Source organism: Adiantum capillus-veneris, chromosome 17 (assembly GCF_014529385.1).
Source record: "Adiantum capillus-veneris isolate H3 chromosome 17, ASM1452938v2, whole genome shotgun sequence".
NCBI classification, from domain to species: Eukaryota; Viridiplantae; Streptophyta; class Polypodiopsida; order Polypodiales; family Pteridaceae; genus Adiantum; species Adiantum capillus-veneris.
The window spans coordinates 62,148,759-62,166,072 of NC_140947.1; the positions used below are offsets into that span (position 1 = coordinate 62,148,759).

Sequence of the window (17,314 nt, forward strand, 5' to 3'; positions counted from 1 at the left end):
ATTCCATACTCCTCACATCCACTGAATAACAACAACAAAATACACATATGATAATTTAACTTTCTTTTATGCACGTTGCAACGGAAAAAAAAGTTCTTAACTACATAAAGACTTCGAGGCCAAGAGGAGCATGATATGGATGAGTTTATTGGAGAGATTGAAAACTAATTCATTACCAAGGACCATACATGTTTACACCGAAGCAGAACTTAATTTTCTACATAGGAATCGAACTCGAGTCGTGCAAGAATGGGCAAAAAGAGGCTCGATGAAAATTTTAATAGAATTACTTTTCCTTAGGCTATGGAGTGAAGTTAAAAAACCTTTGCCTTTCTGGTTTCTAGTAAGCCTTTGAGGTCTCATCAGCTCAAAAAAACGTTTTGCACAGGAAGCCTAGTCGTTCAGATTCCTCCCATTTTGAGCTCCCAAGCAGCCCTCTGGGTGCAACCATGCGGGAATTTCTATTCAGCCGCTGAAGCTCTCTCTCTTTCTCTGCGTACAGCCTTGTACAAACCTCCTCTTACATACTCATACGCAACACACACAGAGACACAAGAAAGAAGCTTGCTACAGCTCTTGCTGATCTATGTACCGCAAAAGTTTCTTGCAAACCCTAGGTCTAGTCTCCTCAAACACACAACCATCACGTACAGACATGCTCAATCCAGTCATACACTAACGCACTCTCCTCTCTCTCTCTCTCTCTCTCTCTCACACACACACACACACACACACACACACACACACACACACACACGCCTTGGAGAAGAGAAACTTTGTCGCCGTGTCATTTTGCTGATCTATGGAGAAGAAGAAGGTGCAGGTACCCCTGGTCTGCCATGGTCATTCCAGACCCATCGTGGACCTCTTTTACAGCCCCATCACGCCTGATGGCTATTTCCTCATAAGCGCCAGCAAAGGTGAGCACCTCTTTAAGGGCTTGTGTGTGTGTCCTGCAATTGTGTGTATCTAAGCCATCTCTCAGGAGTTGGTGGGTAAGAAATTGTTTTAGCTGCATCTTCTGATGTATTTATATATACAAATGTCACATGAATGAACAATGTAAGTATGGGTTGGGGAGCACTATAGTGGCAAGGTAACAGATACCATGAAAGTGCTAGAGTTGATGGCTTGCACATTAACCTTTATTCTCATTACTTGAATGGCAGATGGAAAGCCAATGCTGAGAAATGGAGAAACAGGAGATTGGATTGGAACTTTTGATGGTCATAAGGGTGCTGTATGGGGTGCCTGTCTTGACACACCAGGATTGCGTGCTGCAACAGCATCAGCAGATTTTAGCACGTAAAATATATTTTCCATTTATGAGTTGATTGATCCTTATTTGTCTTTATGGGCTTTGCAAAACACGAGGTTTTTTTTTTAAAATTTCTTTTTTGCAACTTAAAGGTAATTTATGGTTCAACTAGTGTATATTATTTATAATCAAAAGTACTTAAGTTTGAATTTGAAAGATTTATTTAGCTAGATTGAAGTTGTCTGTATTGAAGCTTTTAGTGCTCAGATAGTTGCTTAAAGGCGGATCAGGGTTGTAATTGTAACAATGCACCCATACTCTTGAGTTACTACTTAGTAATTTAAAAGTGGATTATTAGGGTTGTAATTGTAACAATGCACCCATACTCTTGAGTTACTACTTAGTAATTTTTAGGGTGGGAAAAGGCTTTGTTAATTGTCCTAGAAGCTGGAACTTGATTGTCTACCTGGGCCTTACAATTTTAATGTGGAAAACGCGTGTTAACTGTCCAGAAGCTTGGGTCTGATAGTGTGTGGGATCTGCGATTTTAACGTTAATTAGGTTTGGTTTGCAAGGTTTGCTTTTCTACAAAAGCCTTGGCTATTTCTTTCTTCTTATTATGACCTAGATAGGTTTTCTTATTTCTCTATTGTGTGCTAGAGTATTGTTCTCAGCCAAATAATGTGGGTGGGTGAAGGTTTTCTTAGTACGCAGTTTGTTGATCTACAATTGGCTTTCATGTATACACTCATTTGTACTCTTGCATTTGGTATTGCAAGGTTCATTTCTCAAGCAGCTTTTGCCTAACTTGTGCTCTTTGCGTAGCCATTGACAAGCTATCCACCGAAATCTGTATAAGACATACGATTCACTTATTCGTCTAACCAGTGACAAGCTAGTCATTGCTTGCTCTCTTTGCCTAGCCATTGGCAAGCTATCCAATGAAATAGTACACGACATAGTATTCACTTGGTTGTCTCCTTTGTTTAATGGTAGATGGGTCTTTGTGAGAAATTTACTTGTTTCTCTTGCTTAGTTCTAGATAGATTTGGTTTACAATGTCTAAAAGCTAGGTAAGAGCGCTAGTTGCTTCTCCAAAATGCCACAGCAACTAAGGACATCCTTTGAGTTACATGAGATGGTGCCAACCATGTGCAAGGTTTGATTATTTCTTTAGTTTATTTTTCCTAGTTCATACGCAAGACCTATTGATTTTTGTTTTGGGTCAAAAGAAAGTGACCCTGTCAAATTTGCATATGTATTGAGCGTTTACTTACAACATACACATATATGAGCACATGGTTGCATTATGAGGTATCTATGCTAAGCGGTTTCATGATTTCTTGGAATTTAGATTGATTCAAATTCAAATGTTAAGAGTTTGGTGGCTCCGAGGAGCAGATTAGAGAGTGATGGCTGTTTTGTGGCTGTGCCTGGCGTATTTGAGGTAGATGTACCTTTTCTGGTGGTTATGAGCAACGCATGTGTCCACTTGGTAGGTTGGCATGAGCCGGGATCCGTGTTCCTACTTTTTGGTTCAGAGTCTATTTTTTTGCAGTTTTCAGCCCAGTGTCATGTCGTGATGACGTGGCATTAATGTGCCACCTTGGCACATCCATGCCATTTGGGCCATAGGCTGAGGTGTCATATCTATCAGAGGGCACCCTGACCTGAGTGTGTCGGGGTTTTTTGTGTTGAGATGGGAAAGAGGGGTGAGTCTCTATATTGGGACTCCCTACCCCCCTTCTTTTGTACACATTGTCATTTGTAGCTAGCTAGCATTTTGGGATTGCGCTCCTCTAGCTTTTTTTCCTCTCTCTTGCATTTTCTTGTGGCACCCTCTTTAGTTTTTCCATTTGCAACGTCTCTCTCTCTCTCTCTCTCTCTCTCTCTCTTTGGCGCGATCTCACCGTCTCTTGCAAGAGGACACCTCGTGGCAGGCACGTGTGAGAGGGCTCTCCACATATGGAGACCGATTTGGAGGATTCTTTGTCGTGGAAGACCTGAGATCTTGTGGTTGCCTTGACAGAGAGGAGTTGTGCTCACAATTGCAAACTTGATCGTCATCCAATTCGCCTTTTCCACTGTATCTTTAACATGATATTAGAGCCAGGATGCGCTCGAGTCGGATTGGTGATCTATGCGAGTTTACGGTTCTGATGTTCGTGACAAAGAGGAGCGTACTACTGATTGCTGTTTTTCACCCTCTTGGGGCTGATTTGGTGTTATTTGGAGAACCCTTGAATGTGGATAATAAGGGTAGGCATATGGGCTCCAATTGACAAAGGCGGTTGCATTGGGTAAAAGTCGGATTATTTCTGAAAACTCCCTCGATCAGAATAGAAGATTGTGGAGGTTGTTGAAAGGAGGCCCTTGTACTTTTTGCTGATGGAGGAGGAAAAACTTGAGGCAACAGAGGTGGCTACATGTAGTTCAGAAACTGTTGAAAGCTGTGCAGAATCGAGAGGTTCTACTGAGGGTGTCTTGAGAGTATGTCGCTGAGTTTGTTGAGGAGGAATTGTAGATACTCTGTAGAATCAAGAAGCGCCATCTTGATTTGTTTGTCCTTGAAGGGATCGTTTTGCTTTTAGAAAAGCAGACGCTTGAAGCTTTGATGCCATTGTAACGGGTGTGGCACCACGTGCCCGATGAAAAGAGCTGATTGGAACAGATTTTTAGTACTTCAAAACAACTGAATTGAGAAGAAGAAGGAAAAGAAGAAGAAGAAGAAGAAGAAGAAGAGAATTTTAACGTTGTAGGAAACTATCCCAAGAGACCTTATATATATATATATAGATAGAGAGAGAGAGAGAGAGAGAGAGAGAGAGAGAGAGAGAGAGAGAGAGAGAGAGAGAGAGAGAGAGAGAGAGAGAGAGAGAGAGAGAGAGAATTGAAATGTTATATTAACGTCTTCAGAAGGCTAGAATGACCTATGAGACTAGAAAGTTACAATGTGATGGATCTGATATAAAGTCAGAGTAACAAAAATGACAGAATAAAATGCTATGGAATCCGAAACAGCTAGGTGTGATCTAATCAACTAGGTGGGATAGGAAACTATCCCAAGAGACCTTATATATATATATATAGATAGAGAGAGAGAGAGAGAGAGAGAGAGAGAGAGAGAGAGAGAGAGAGAGAGAGAGAGAGAGAGAGAGAGAGAGAGAGAGATCACAAAAGATCTAGCATCGGTCATTGGTGGATCTCATCAATCTCCTCCATGGTCAATAGCTTGACCGTGCGTAGTGCATGTCGGGCCAGATTGATCCGAATCCTTTGATGTAGCCTCCGTCGATGCTGTGTAGTCCTCTGTAGTTGTGGGCGTCTGGATCTCCCTAGCTCGATCGCTCGGTCAATCAGTGTGCCTCTGGTGTGAGGCGGCGAGCTCTCCTGTGGCAGTAGCTCCTTTAGGTGTCCAGTGTTTGCTCTAAAGAAGTCTGTGATCTGTCTCTGAGACTGGCTGGCCTTTCCTCTCATCAGGCTCTCTCTGTGTCTGCGCAACTCGAGCAAAAACATACCCAAGCATCTCTGATCCTCGTACCGCATGACTCTAGAGAGTGGTCCGAAGCCCTCTCTAAACAAGCAGTGGAAGTGGCCGCGTATCTCGTAAAAGACGGGGCAGTGGCATGTGTAGTGCAACTCTGTCTCAAGCTCCAGGTCACACAGGAGGCATGTCGTGGCCTCTGCTGGTACTCTGTTGTATCTCCCAGTCTCGATCCGCAGCTCGATCCGGAGCTGGTGTGAAGATGTGCGTATCTGGCCAATAGCACATCGTATCCCATGAGACAAGTGGGTGTCCATGTATCTGGGTGTCGTCACAAAACTGTCTCCGTAAGCTGGAGAAGACGCTCTCTGTAGAAAGCCATCTTCGTGCCCAGCTCCTGTGCTGGCTATATCCATGTCCTCATGGTGTCTAGCTGAGTTAGGTCTTGGCGGATGAGCCTGGTGATCTCGGATTGTGTGAGAGTCAGAGAGGGTGCATCCAGTGAGTACTGGAAGGGGGGCAATCTGTCAATGCTGAACCCATGTGCTTGAAACCATGATGTCATCTCCCCATACCAGCATGGTGTATCACCTTGTATGGCTAACTGTCGAGAGGACTCAAGTGCAAGGCGGGCATGTCTGTTTCTGGGAAGTTCCCACATGCGGTGTATGAAGGAGACCGATCTGGTGAGTGCCTCAACCACTAGTGGGGGGGCAGCTAGCTCTGCTCGATGATGGCACTTGGTACTAAGGCCTTGGCTCTAATGAGCTGTTAGATCATAGACACTAGTGGCTTCTCCATGTTCCCCCATCCATCAGTGCGACTTGTCCTCTCATGATGGTCCAATGAAGGTCCCCAAATGTCAGCTCCATATAGCAATGCAGAAGCCACTAGGGTGTCAAAGAGCCAGAGCTTCGTCGAGGCTCCTGAAACTGAACATGTGAACACATCCTCTCCAATGTACCCAATGCTGCATGGGCTCTGGTCAATCTAGTCTCTGCTGCTCTTCTCAATGAAAATGCTAGTCCACTAAAAACCACTCCAAGGTAGGTGTAAGCATCTGTATACTCCACTGTCTCCTGGCTGTATGTGAATGCGAGTGCTGACCTCCTGATCCACTAAGGGGTGGTATTAAATACCATGATCTTGGTTTTACCAAGGTTGACAGACATCTGACAAACCACTTTCATGGGCAAACCTATGCAAAGCATCCAAGTGACGTTGCATCCCCTCCGGAGAGTCGGAGATCAACACAATATCATTGGCATATAACAATAGTGGAATCCATGTTCCTGCCAATTGTGCACCTCTATCACCATCTCTCTCAATGTAGTCAGAAACCTCATCCACATACCTCATCCACATCCACATACATACCAAACCTCATCCACATACATACCAAATAGAGTAGGAGAGAGCAGGCAACGGTGCTTCACCCCAATAGTGGAATGAACTGTTGTAGATAGGCCCTCTAAGGTGCGTACATGCCCTACTACTGACCTGTATCATGGCACCCCAAATGAGCTCTGTGGGTACCCCCATCTCCTGTAATCTGCGCATCAATCTAGCTCTGGGTATTGTGTCAAATGCTTTGCGGAAGTCCACAAAGATGCAATAGATCCGTCTCCCATGTGATCTGCCCTCCTCAATGATGGCTCTGAGTGTCAAGATATGGTCAAGAGTAGAAAAAACTCTCCTAAATCCTGCCTGCCCGGCTGCGCGTATCCCCTCCCTCTCTGCCCATCTACTTAGCTGTTGCTCAAGAATGGATGCGTACAACCGTGCCAATGTGTGTTCGATCATGATAGTGCGATAATTCCCAGGCTCCATAGGGTCTCCTGACTTGAAGATAGGTACAATAGTAGATAGGCTCCAAGTATCAAGCAAGCCCTCACACATGGCACGGTTAAACATAATTGCTAGGAGCCCTGCTAGTAGATCTGTGGCATGCATGAAGTGCTCAGCCACTAAGCCATCATGATCATATGCTCTCCCAGTCCTCATCCTGTCAATGGCCTTCCTCACCATCTCAACGATGAAAAAAGCACATGTGTGGGGGCATGGATCGGGGGGGTCGGGAAGGGGCGTCTGTCCAGGAAATGTGTACAGAGATGACGCGTATTGGCCCCAGGCCTCTGTAGAGGTAATGGCAAGGGGGGGATGCTCATGAAAGAGCCGCCATGCCTCACGTGAGTCCTGACTCAAGAATAGCTGGTATAGATCCTGCTCTAGGTGAGCCAAAAATACCCTCTTCTTCCGCCGCACTAGGCATCGGAAGTCAATCTGTGACTGTTTGTGAGTGATGGCTCCCAAAAGCACCTCCCTCTGAAGTCTAGGTATGGTCTCGCGGCATTCCTCATCATACCAGCTGTTCTGGGGCATGCTTCCAGAACGGCGTCTCTGCTCAGGCTGCGTGTGTGGGTATGCCTCTGCTGCTGCATCATGTAACGTCTGCGTTAGTATAGCAGTAAGCTCCTCCAAAGGTTGCCCTGGCTCTTCTGTACACAGCGTTTGTAGATCCCATCTATGTATACAGAGTGTCTCCCGCGTGAAGGTGTAGCGAGTAGGAGCTGCTGCCTGTGGCCTGTGTGCTACACAGTACACTAAACTCGAAAGAGATGGTCAGCGACACAAGAGCATGGTCCACTGCCACACCAATAGGTCTGGGTCCAACCATGAGGTCGTGGATACTAGGGATGAGACTCTGCTGTGCCATGACATAATCCACCAACAGGTCTGGGTCCAACCATGAGGTCCTGGATACTAGGGATGAGACTCTGGTGTGCCATGACATAATCCACTGTGCTAGCTCCATGTCTGTGTGGAAAGCATGTAAAACCCCCCGCATCGGGAAATCTATGTAGGCCATTCAAGATGACTAATCCATGTGCAGTCCCCATGTCTATCAAGTGTCGTCCATACTCAGTATGCTCCCCATCCTGTGATAGTCTGGATAGGCCCGTCTCTGTAACATCGAGCTCTCTCAGCATCTCCTTTGAAGTATCATAAAAAACTATCTGATGATGGGTAGTCCTAGCATTGAAATCCCCTAGAATGATGATGTCACCATCTCTAGAGAACTCCCAGATGTCATCATCCAAAATAGAAAAGGGGGACTGTCCTCTGGGTGGTGCATACACTGATGTACTCGGGGGAAAGTAGCAAATAGCAATGTAAAGATATCTACCTGTCTCTGCTCTCAATCTCACCCACATATACCTAACTTGCTCATCCCTGCGAGCTATATGTATCAATGGCTGCAACTCCTCCTTGAATAACACTACCACTCCACCTGAGCCCTGCCCTCTGTGCTCTGATCGTGTCTCCTGTCTACATGCGGTCTCCCATCTGTATCCACTAATGTGAGGCATAGACTGCCCAAGGGCCTGATTTGTCTCAGAGTAGAAGATGATCTCTCTCTATAACCGGCCTGTACAACGTAGAGGGCGGTACTATTTCAATTACCTGTTAACCTTACACAGAGCAACTAGAAGGGAAGAGAACACAGTTGCATCTAGCGACTAGAATGTCACTGCGCACACGAGACCGACACCCTATAGGCCCCAAAGACTGGCGCCCCTTTCGGTATTTCTTTATTCAAATTAAGGTAGACGATCCGACCACTTCGCACAAGCTTTCACAAAGCTGTCCAAACTTGGCGAGGGCTGAAAACGTAGGTTTTCGACCTGATTTTGGCAGCATAACGGCGCAAAAACCCGTGTAGGTCAAAAGCACCTGTCTAGGACAGATTCCCTCGCTATCTGGAAGCTTTCTGGTGAGCTGTCACAGAATTTCAGCGGGCTGTAATTCCCTGTTTTTCACTGCCGGGTGCCCAAAAGCCTGTACACGCATCCCAAGGCTCTCACGAGGCTCCCCCGGTGTTCCCTTGCAGTTTAGGTGCGAAACCCTAAACCTGCAGAAAAACACAGCAGGCTGTAATTCGCTGTTTCGGATCGTTTTTAGCGGAGCGAACACGCCTACGCGTGTCCCAAGGGCTCCCGCACGCAATGGGACAGTTCCCCTGTGAATTGGACGAGTTTTCACGCGAGAAAACTCTCCAAACTCGCAATCTTTCGCGATAGAACTGTGCGTACCTGTGGGGGATTAGCAATTAGCTATAATCCGGTTCCTGTTTAGAAGGCTCTTGCCTTGGCAAACGCGCATAAACCCCCAGAACTGAACATGTTCAACTGATTAGCCCAACTAGTGGGGCATTACCATATGTGCCAAAGGGGAGAGAGAGATGCACGAGAGCAAATCATCGCGCTACATGAGACAGAGGAGAAGGCAAGCTTTCCATTAAAGCTGTAGACTTGCACCCACTACTCACACACACAGTGTAGGTCACTTATGTTCAAAAATCAGCCTCCTCTCTCAAATTGCGCGTCCCCTCTTCATGCTTGAAGTGGCAAAACTGCCTGGAGCCGCCATGTGTCCAGTTTTCCCCTTTTGAGTTAATTATCTAGTTCCCACTCACTTATAAAGTTATAAGTGACTTTCCGAGCGGCCCAGACTTCATTTGGCGCACACAGGCTTCCATACTCATCAGAATTCAGTGCTAATTGGCCCGACCAATCCCAGACTGACGGACCCAGACTCCCGCTGTGAGAAACCTATTCGGCCGCAGCCGTTTCACATTGGCCATGCAATGTCCACTTACACCTTTTCAAGGGTTTCGGAGAAAACAAGTAAAAATAAAATAAATAAAAATATTTAGTACTTATTTACGAAAGGCAACAGGAAAAATACACCTCCTGGTGACACACCCCACCCTTGAAATACTGCAAGCGACCTCGCTTGCATGCCAATAATACATGCAATATCTCCTGATATCACATATATTCTATGATGGGAATCCACGATATACATGCTTTTGGAAATGTAGCGTTGGACGATTAAACAATCCCACCAACCTGGCTACGACACATATATCAAGCATAGAAGTCTTCTAGTGTACTCTCAAGCACAAACATCTCTAGCTTAATTCTGTATGGAAAGAGTAGATACAATTGCTTAACTACTCTCTTGAGCATCATGAACCATGCTCTTGCCTTGCTCCAAAAAATCTACATCAAGTCACTGTGGGTTCCATCTGAAAGGCTTCAAGATACAATTGCAATAGCTAAGGTGAATCAAGCAATTCAAACTCAACCATCCATTTGGTATCCAATGATGGATAGTTCTTGAACTTCACCAAATAGCGTCTTGCAACCTTTCCTCTAACCTTTCTTTCTTTATGTGCCAATATCTGTTCAGGAACAAGGATTCCATCCAATTCTTCCACTTCGGGTTGTTCCTCATCAAGCATATTCTCTGGCACATCACCGACAAAGGGTCTTAGAAGGCCGACATGAAAAGCATTATGTATTTTCCAGCCTTCTGGTAGCTTTAACGTGTAAGCTACATCGTTGATCTTTTCTGAAATCTGAAAAAGACCATAATATCGCATACTGAGCTTAGGAAACAAGCGTTCCTTGCCTTTCCTTTTCCTTAACCTGGCCTTTTCAAAGCACAAAAGCACCCAATCACCAAGTGAAAATACAAGTTCACGACGGTGACGATCAACAGCTTTCTTTTGCTTAGCCTGAGTCTTCTCAAGAGCAATCTTTATCTTCCTGTATGTTTCATCCATATCTTGCACATACTTGTTTGCCTCAAAAATCTTGTCCTTAGTATGCAAAATGGGCGGGACTTTCTTCCCTCCTTCCACTATCTCAAATGGTGCCTTACCTGTTGACGTATGCACAGTGTTATTGTAAGCATATTCAAGCAAGGGAAGATGGTGTTCCCAAGTTGCCTTGTGCTTTGACACATAACATTTGAGCAGGTCCAAAACAGTAGAATTTGCCTCTTCTGACTGTCCATCAGTTTGCGGATGAAAGGAAGAAGAGAACTTTAGCGTAGTGCCCATGCTCTTAAACAATGCCTTCCAGAAAAGACTCGTCATACGTGGATCACTGTCACTGACAATTGACTGAGGCATCCCGTGATATTTAAAGATGTTGCTCATAAATATCTTGACCATGTGTTCTGGCTTTATCTTCTTCCTCACAGGAATGAAATGGGCTTGCTTACTGAACCTACAAATAATAGTCCTTGGAAGATCAAAGATAAAGTCCATTGCTATGCTTTCCCATGGCTTATCTGGGATCGGCAATGGCTGTAACAATCCCGATTGCTTTTGTCTGTCAAATTTGACTTTTTGGCATACTAAGCATGATCTTACAAATGTGTCAATATCTTGACGCAAAGTTGGCCAATAGAAGAATGCCTCAACCCCTTTCACTGTCGCATCAATTCCACGATGCCCAACATAAGGTGGAGCATGACTTTCCATCAAAATCTTTGGCCGTAACTGTTTAGTAACGCATAACTTTCCATGCATCATGAGAAAGTCATTCTTAAGCATATAGTGCTCATGATGTTGCCCATCAACAAGCTGGTCATAGATCCTTGCAAGATCTGAATCTTCAGCATATTGTGTCTTCATCTCGTCTAGTAACTAGTTCACAATGGTACGGAATTGACATTGCTGAAATTTTGGGCTTTCGTGACAATGCATCAGCCACCACATTCTTTTTCCCTTGCACATGCACAATCTGAAAATGGAACATTGACAAGATGTTTGCCCATCGCATGTGCTTCTCAGACAACTTCGTTTGTGTGAGAAAATATCGCAAGGTTTGATGATCCGTTTGGACAACAAAATCAGCCCCTAGCAGATAGTGTTTCCAACTAGTGAGAGCATGAATTACTGCCAACAATTCTTTCTCATAGACTTGCAAGTTCCTTTCAATCTTCAAAAGAATTCTGCTCTCATATGCGACTACTCGGCCATTCTGCATTAGAACTGCACCAAGACTATGGCCACATGCATCACACTGAACCACAAAAGGTTTTGAAAGATCTGGCAAAATGATTACCGGATCTGAAGTCAGCTTCTCTTTCAAGTGTTTGAACGCTAAAATTTCCTTGGCTGTCCACTTGAAAGTAACTCCTTTTCCTTGCAATGCATGGAGTGGAGAAGCAATCTCAGCAAAATTTCGGATGAACCTCCTGTAGTAGGAACATAAGCCTAGAAAGCTTCGAATGTCATGTACGGACTTCAAGTCTGGCCATGATCTAATTGCTTCCACTTTAGCGGGATCCATGCGTACCCCATCCTTTGAAACAATGTGCCCAAGGAAGTGAATTTCTTGCAAAAAGAATTCACTCTTCTTCGTATTAATGAGTAGCCTGTTCTTACGTAACTCATTGAAAACTACAGTCAAGTGATCCCTATGCTCCTCTTCAGACTTCGAATAGACAATCATGTCATCAAAGAAGGTACCCACGAAGTTTCTATGTGGTCTAAAAATTCTGTCCATCATTCTATTAAACGTGGCAGGAGCATTTGTGAGACCAAATGGCATAACAAGAAAGTCATAGAGACCAAATGTTGTCCTGAACGTAGTCTTATGGACATCTTTTGGCCTAATGCGTATTTGATGGTAGCCACTCTTTAGGTCTATCCTTGTAAACAATGACGCTCCCTCAAGCCGATCAAGAATGTCATCTATCCTCGGTATTGGGAATTTGTTCTTGATGGTATTCTTATTCAAGGCGCGATAGTCAATGCACATGCGCCATGAACCATCCTTCTTTTGCACTAAGAGTACAAGCGAACAAAAAGGGGATGAACTGGGCTGAATCAGCCCCTTCTCTAAAAGCTCGTTGACCTGACTCACAATCTCTTTCTGCTGGGCTGCACTAACCCTGTATGGTGGTCTATTCGGTGGACTAGAACCTGGCACAAGATCTATGGTATGATCCTCAGGTCTCTCGGGAGGTAACTCCCCTTGCAAAGAGTCCGAAAAACAATCACTGAAACCACTCAAAAAAGTTGACCTGTTTTTATCTAAGGTAGACAAATTAGATACAACTTGAGGTACTTCTTTTGCAAAGATCAAGTACGCAGAAAGATGATTCTTGATTATAGATGAAATAGCAGAAGCAGAAACAACTGGAACAGACTCGCCTTTAAGCTTTACATCAAGGACATGAGTCTTTCCTCTATGTACAAGGGTAATCTTTTTGTTGTAAGTATCCACCATAGCATGCAACCTGTAACACCATGGGATACCCAGTAACAGGTTCCGTGAAGTTTCCTCCAGCATAAGCTGCATCGAACTGCTGTATGAAGGTCAAAGCCTTCAATTGATCCTCAGTTCCTCTGAAAGTTTCAAACTTCACTCCCTGCCTACCTTCCTTGTAATCCTTAAGCTGACTCAAAGGAGCCACATTATCATAAACAGGTGCTTGTAACAGTGGTGCTCCTTGATTGTTCATTCCAACACTCGCATCAACTGTTTTACTTGTCATATCTGCATTTTGTACGTATGGCTGCGAAAAACCAGCCATACCAAATTGTGTTCCAGGCAGTCGAAACTGGCCATAGACACCCTGAAAACCTAGTTGGACACCCATGTTCGTGTACATAGGGTTACCCATGCCTGTTTGCATTGTCCCAAACACATTCCCTGGCATATAACTTGTGGAAGGTCCAACCATAGCTTGAAACACTGAACCACCTCCAAAATAACCAGGATAAGTATTTGGTAATGGAAGTGTCTGACGCATACCGTGTTCATTACTCCCTTGACCATTCACAAACGGTTCCTGTCCAGCTAAAGCAAGTTGCTTTGGATCATTGGACACCGCTAGTTGCTCAACCACATGGGCTTTCCCTCGAGCATCATGAGTCCTCTGCGCATTGGAAATCTCCTTTTCCTGCACCGGCTCAGTCGTGACCTGTGTAGGAGGCTGAAAACCCTGTGTCGGAGCCTGTAAGAACTCCTGCATCCTTGGGTTGTTAGCCAACTGCTGAAACATGTCCATGCAGCAACGTAGTTGAGTTCTAAACCACCTGTCCTCTTCTTGAAGAGTTGAAGGAACTTTCTGGGTGCCATGTGAGGAAGATCCCTCTTCAGGTACTTGGTCTCTCTTCTCTGCCATATCAGCAAGCTCTGTGTTGCTTTCACCCACAACAATCCACGCTGCACTTTTTGAAGAAAAAGTGACTATCCCGTCGATGGAACCATATAACCGGCCTCTACAACGTAGAGGGCAGTACTATTTCAATTACCTGTTAACTTTACATAGAGCAGTAAGAAGGGAAGAGAACACAGTTGCATCCAGCGACTAGAATGTCACTGCGCACACGAGACCGACACCCTATAGGCCCCAAAGACTGGCGCCCCTTTCGGTATTTCTTTATTCAAATTAAGGTAGACGATCCGACCACTTCGCACAAGCTTTCACAAAGCTGTCCAAACTTGGCGAGGGCTGAAAACGTAGGTTTTCGACCTGATTTTGGCAGCATAACAGCGCAAAAACCCGTGTAGGTCAAAAGCACCTGTCTAGGACGGATTCCCTCGCTATCTGGAAGCTTTCTGGTGAGCTGTCACAGAATTTCAGCGGGCTGTAATTCCCTGTTTTTCACTGCCGGGTGCCCAAAAGCCTGTACACGCATCCCAAGGCTCTCACGAGGCTCCCCCGGTGTTCCCTTGCAGTTTAGGTGCGAAACCCTAAACCTGCAGAAAAACACAGCAGGCTGTAATTCGCTGTTTCGGATCGTTTTTAGCGGAGCGAACACGCCTACGCGTGTCCCAAGGGCTCCCGCACGCAATGGGACAGTTCCCCTGTGAATTGGACGAGTTTTCACGCGAGAAAACTCTCCAAACTCGCAATCTTTCGTGATGGAACTGTGCGTACCTGTGGGGGATTAGCAATTAGCTAATCCGGTTCCTGTTCAGAAGGCTCTTGCCTTGGCAAACGCGCATAAACCCCCAGAATTGTACATGTTCAACTGAGTAGCCCAACTAGTGGGGCATTACCATATGTGCCAAAGGGGAGAGAGAGATGCACGAGAGCAAATCATCGTGCTACATGAGACAGAGGAGAAGGCAAGCTTTCCATTAAAGCTGTAGAGTTGCACCCACTATTCACACATACATTGTAGGTCACTTATGTTAAAAAATCAGCCTCCTCTCTCAAATTGGGCGTCGCCTCTTCATGCTGGAAGTGGCAAAACTGCCTGGAGCCGCCATGTGTCCAGTTTTCCCCTTTTTGAGTTAGTTCTCTAGTTCCCACTGACTGATAAAGTTATAAGTGACTTTTCGAGTGGCCCAGACTTCATTTGGCGCACACAGGCTTCCATACTCATCAGAATTCAGTGCTAACTGGCCCGACCAGTGCCAGACTGACCGGCCCAGACTCCCGCTGTGAGAAACCTATTCGGCCGCAGTCGTTTCACACTGGCCATGCAATGTCCACTTGCACCGTTTCAAGGGTTCCGGGGAAAACAAGTAAAAATAAAATAAATAAAAATATTTAGTACTTATGTACGAAAGGCAATAGGAAAAATACACCTCTTGGTGACACTCTCCCACTAAAACTTTCCTCAAAAGCATCCACATCTAGACGCATAGATCCATTACAATTCCAGGTAGCAACTTTGAGTGTGGTCCCATGGGTCTCACACCGTCATGTGGAGCGTGGCTCCAATATCACCACTCTTTCATCTCGATAGAAAGCAATTTTACCTTTTTCCCTTGCCGCTCTGATCTTTGGCATTACCTCCTACATATGAGCTATCTGTGAGAGGTAAGGTCATCCCCGAGGAAGATGCCCGTTTTCTTAAGAGTTGGTCTCTTCTTCAAAAAGTCCTCCTTTGCTTCCATGGAGGGAAAACGAAGGATGAGTGCCCTTTCTTTCGAGGTTCCCCCTTGCTCCCATTTTTCTTGTTGTTCACTCCCCAAGCTCTTGAGTGCGATAGCTCATGAACCCCCATCAAAGCCATGAGTTCTTTTACCTCTTTATCCACATTATCTTTGTCTTTAAGACCGCAGATCCTCACATGTAGAGAGCGCACACGCCTTCTTTGCTCCTCTTCAAGTGTCAGGTTAATGATGGTGGGTGTGGACGTAGTTGTTTCCTTGCTTTTCCCTTTCTTGGCAACCTCAATCCACTTCTCGGCCTCATCTGCCTTCTGTTGAATCTTTGTGATAATGTCCACCCAAGAGGTCGTCATTTCATTGTGCTGCTCTTCCCCCTCTCCTTTCTTTCGAGGTTCCCCCTTGCTCCCATTTTTCTTGTTGTTCACTCCCCAAGCTCTTGAGTGCGATAGCTCATGAACCCCCATCAAAGCCATGAGTTCTTTTACCTCTTTATCCACATTATCTTTGTCTTTAAGACCACAGATCCTCACATGTAGAGAGCGCACACGCCTTCTTTGCTCCTCTTCAAGTGTCAGGTTAATGATGGTGGGTGTGGACGTAGTTGTTTCCTTGCTTTTCCCTTTCTTGGCAACCTCAATCCACTTCTCGGCCTCATCTGCCTTCTGTTGAATCTTTGTGATAATGTCCACCCAAGAGGTCGTCATTTCATTGTGCTGCTCTTCCCCCTCTTTGATGGCTTGCACTTGCTCTTTGATCGTGTTTAGCTCTCCTATTACTGAAGGTTCCAATTCTCCCTCTTCAAGTGTATTTCGTGATCGTGCCTCTGCGAGCTCCCTCTTGAGTGACGCAATCTCTTCGTCTTGGGCCGTCACAGGATCTCCCCGTGTAGCTATCTTGCTTTCTTGGGCCAACACGTGTTCGTCGAGCATTTTTATTGTGCCCAATAAGTTGCGGTTGATCTTGTTAATTGTTTCGGTCATTTCTTCTTTGTACTTTTGAACTGCATCCTCTAAAGGGTCAAGCTTATCGTTTTGTTTCCTCATGCCTAGTCGCCGCAAAAAACCGCAAAAGACGCTCTGGCTCAGCAATAACCAGGCAGCAAGTGAGCATCCACAACCCGATGTGGGTATATTCACAACCTCAGCCCACTGCGGGCATTAGCAATAGAGCAAAAAAAAAGAGCAAAATAAGATGAAGGGCATTGCGCCCGTTGTCCTGCACAACCCCACAGGGCGCAACGCATATACTTCTGCCCGAGACAAGAGACGCAGCGCCAACGGGGTCTGCTGTTGATTCTGCACCTAAATGGAAACAAAATACACGCGGCTCCGATAAGCCCCCTCTGTGGGACTAGCCCGCGACTTGCGCACGTGAACACCCTGTAAAGCAGGGGGCGCAACCCTGCTTGCTGCTACCCAAAAACTTGCACTTGCTCCCTCTACGTCTCCACAGCCTTGCGCGTCTGCTGCCCTTCGTGCTCGGCAGCCCCTACACGATTTGCTGCCTTGTGCGAGGGGTCTGCTCCACCCTTATGTCCTGCAGCCCTCTGTGCCCTCTTGTGCGCCCCTTCTGCTGCCTGCCCGCGTTCTGCTGGCTTGTGCACCGCCCCAAAATACCTGTCTGCCCTTGGTTCAGTTCGCGCAGACTGAAAAAACCTGGCTTGCTCCTGCTCATGCCTGGTTATCTGTGCACAACAGCTACAATGTGTCCACTTCAGTTGCTGCTCCTTCATGCGTGAGAGATTCCCCAAAAGACGCATCAGTTGCTGTCTTTCACGCGCACGTCAATTGAGAGAGAGAGAGAGAGAGAGAGAGAGAGAGAGAGAGAGAGAGAGAGAGAGAGAGAGAGAGAGAG

At 45.7% G+C, this 17,314-nt stretch overlaps 1 protein-coding gene across 1 annotated transcript in view; it reads left to right on the forward strand.

Moving 5' to 3' along the window:
* Positions 1 to 342: 342 nt before the first annotated feature.
* The window catches only part of LOC147437361 (uncharacterized), a 68,865-nt gene continuing 51,893 nt past the window's right edge, over positions 343 to 17,314 (forward strand). The window contains exons 1-2 of the mRNA XM_086486909.1: positions 343 to 920; positions 1,170 to 1,305. Of these exons, the coding sequence (XP_086343035.1) occupies positions 803 to 920; positions 1,170 to 1,305 (254 nt within the window). The 5' untranslated portion in view covers positions 343 to 802. The remainder of the gene's footprint in view (positions 921 to 1,169; positions 1,306 to 17,314) is intronic.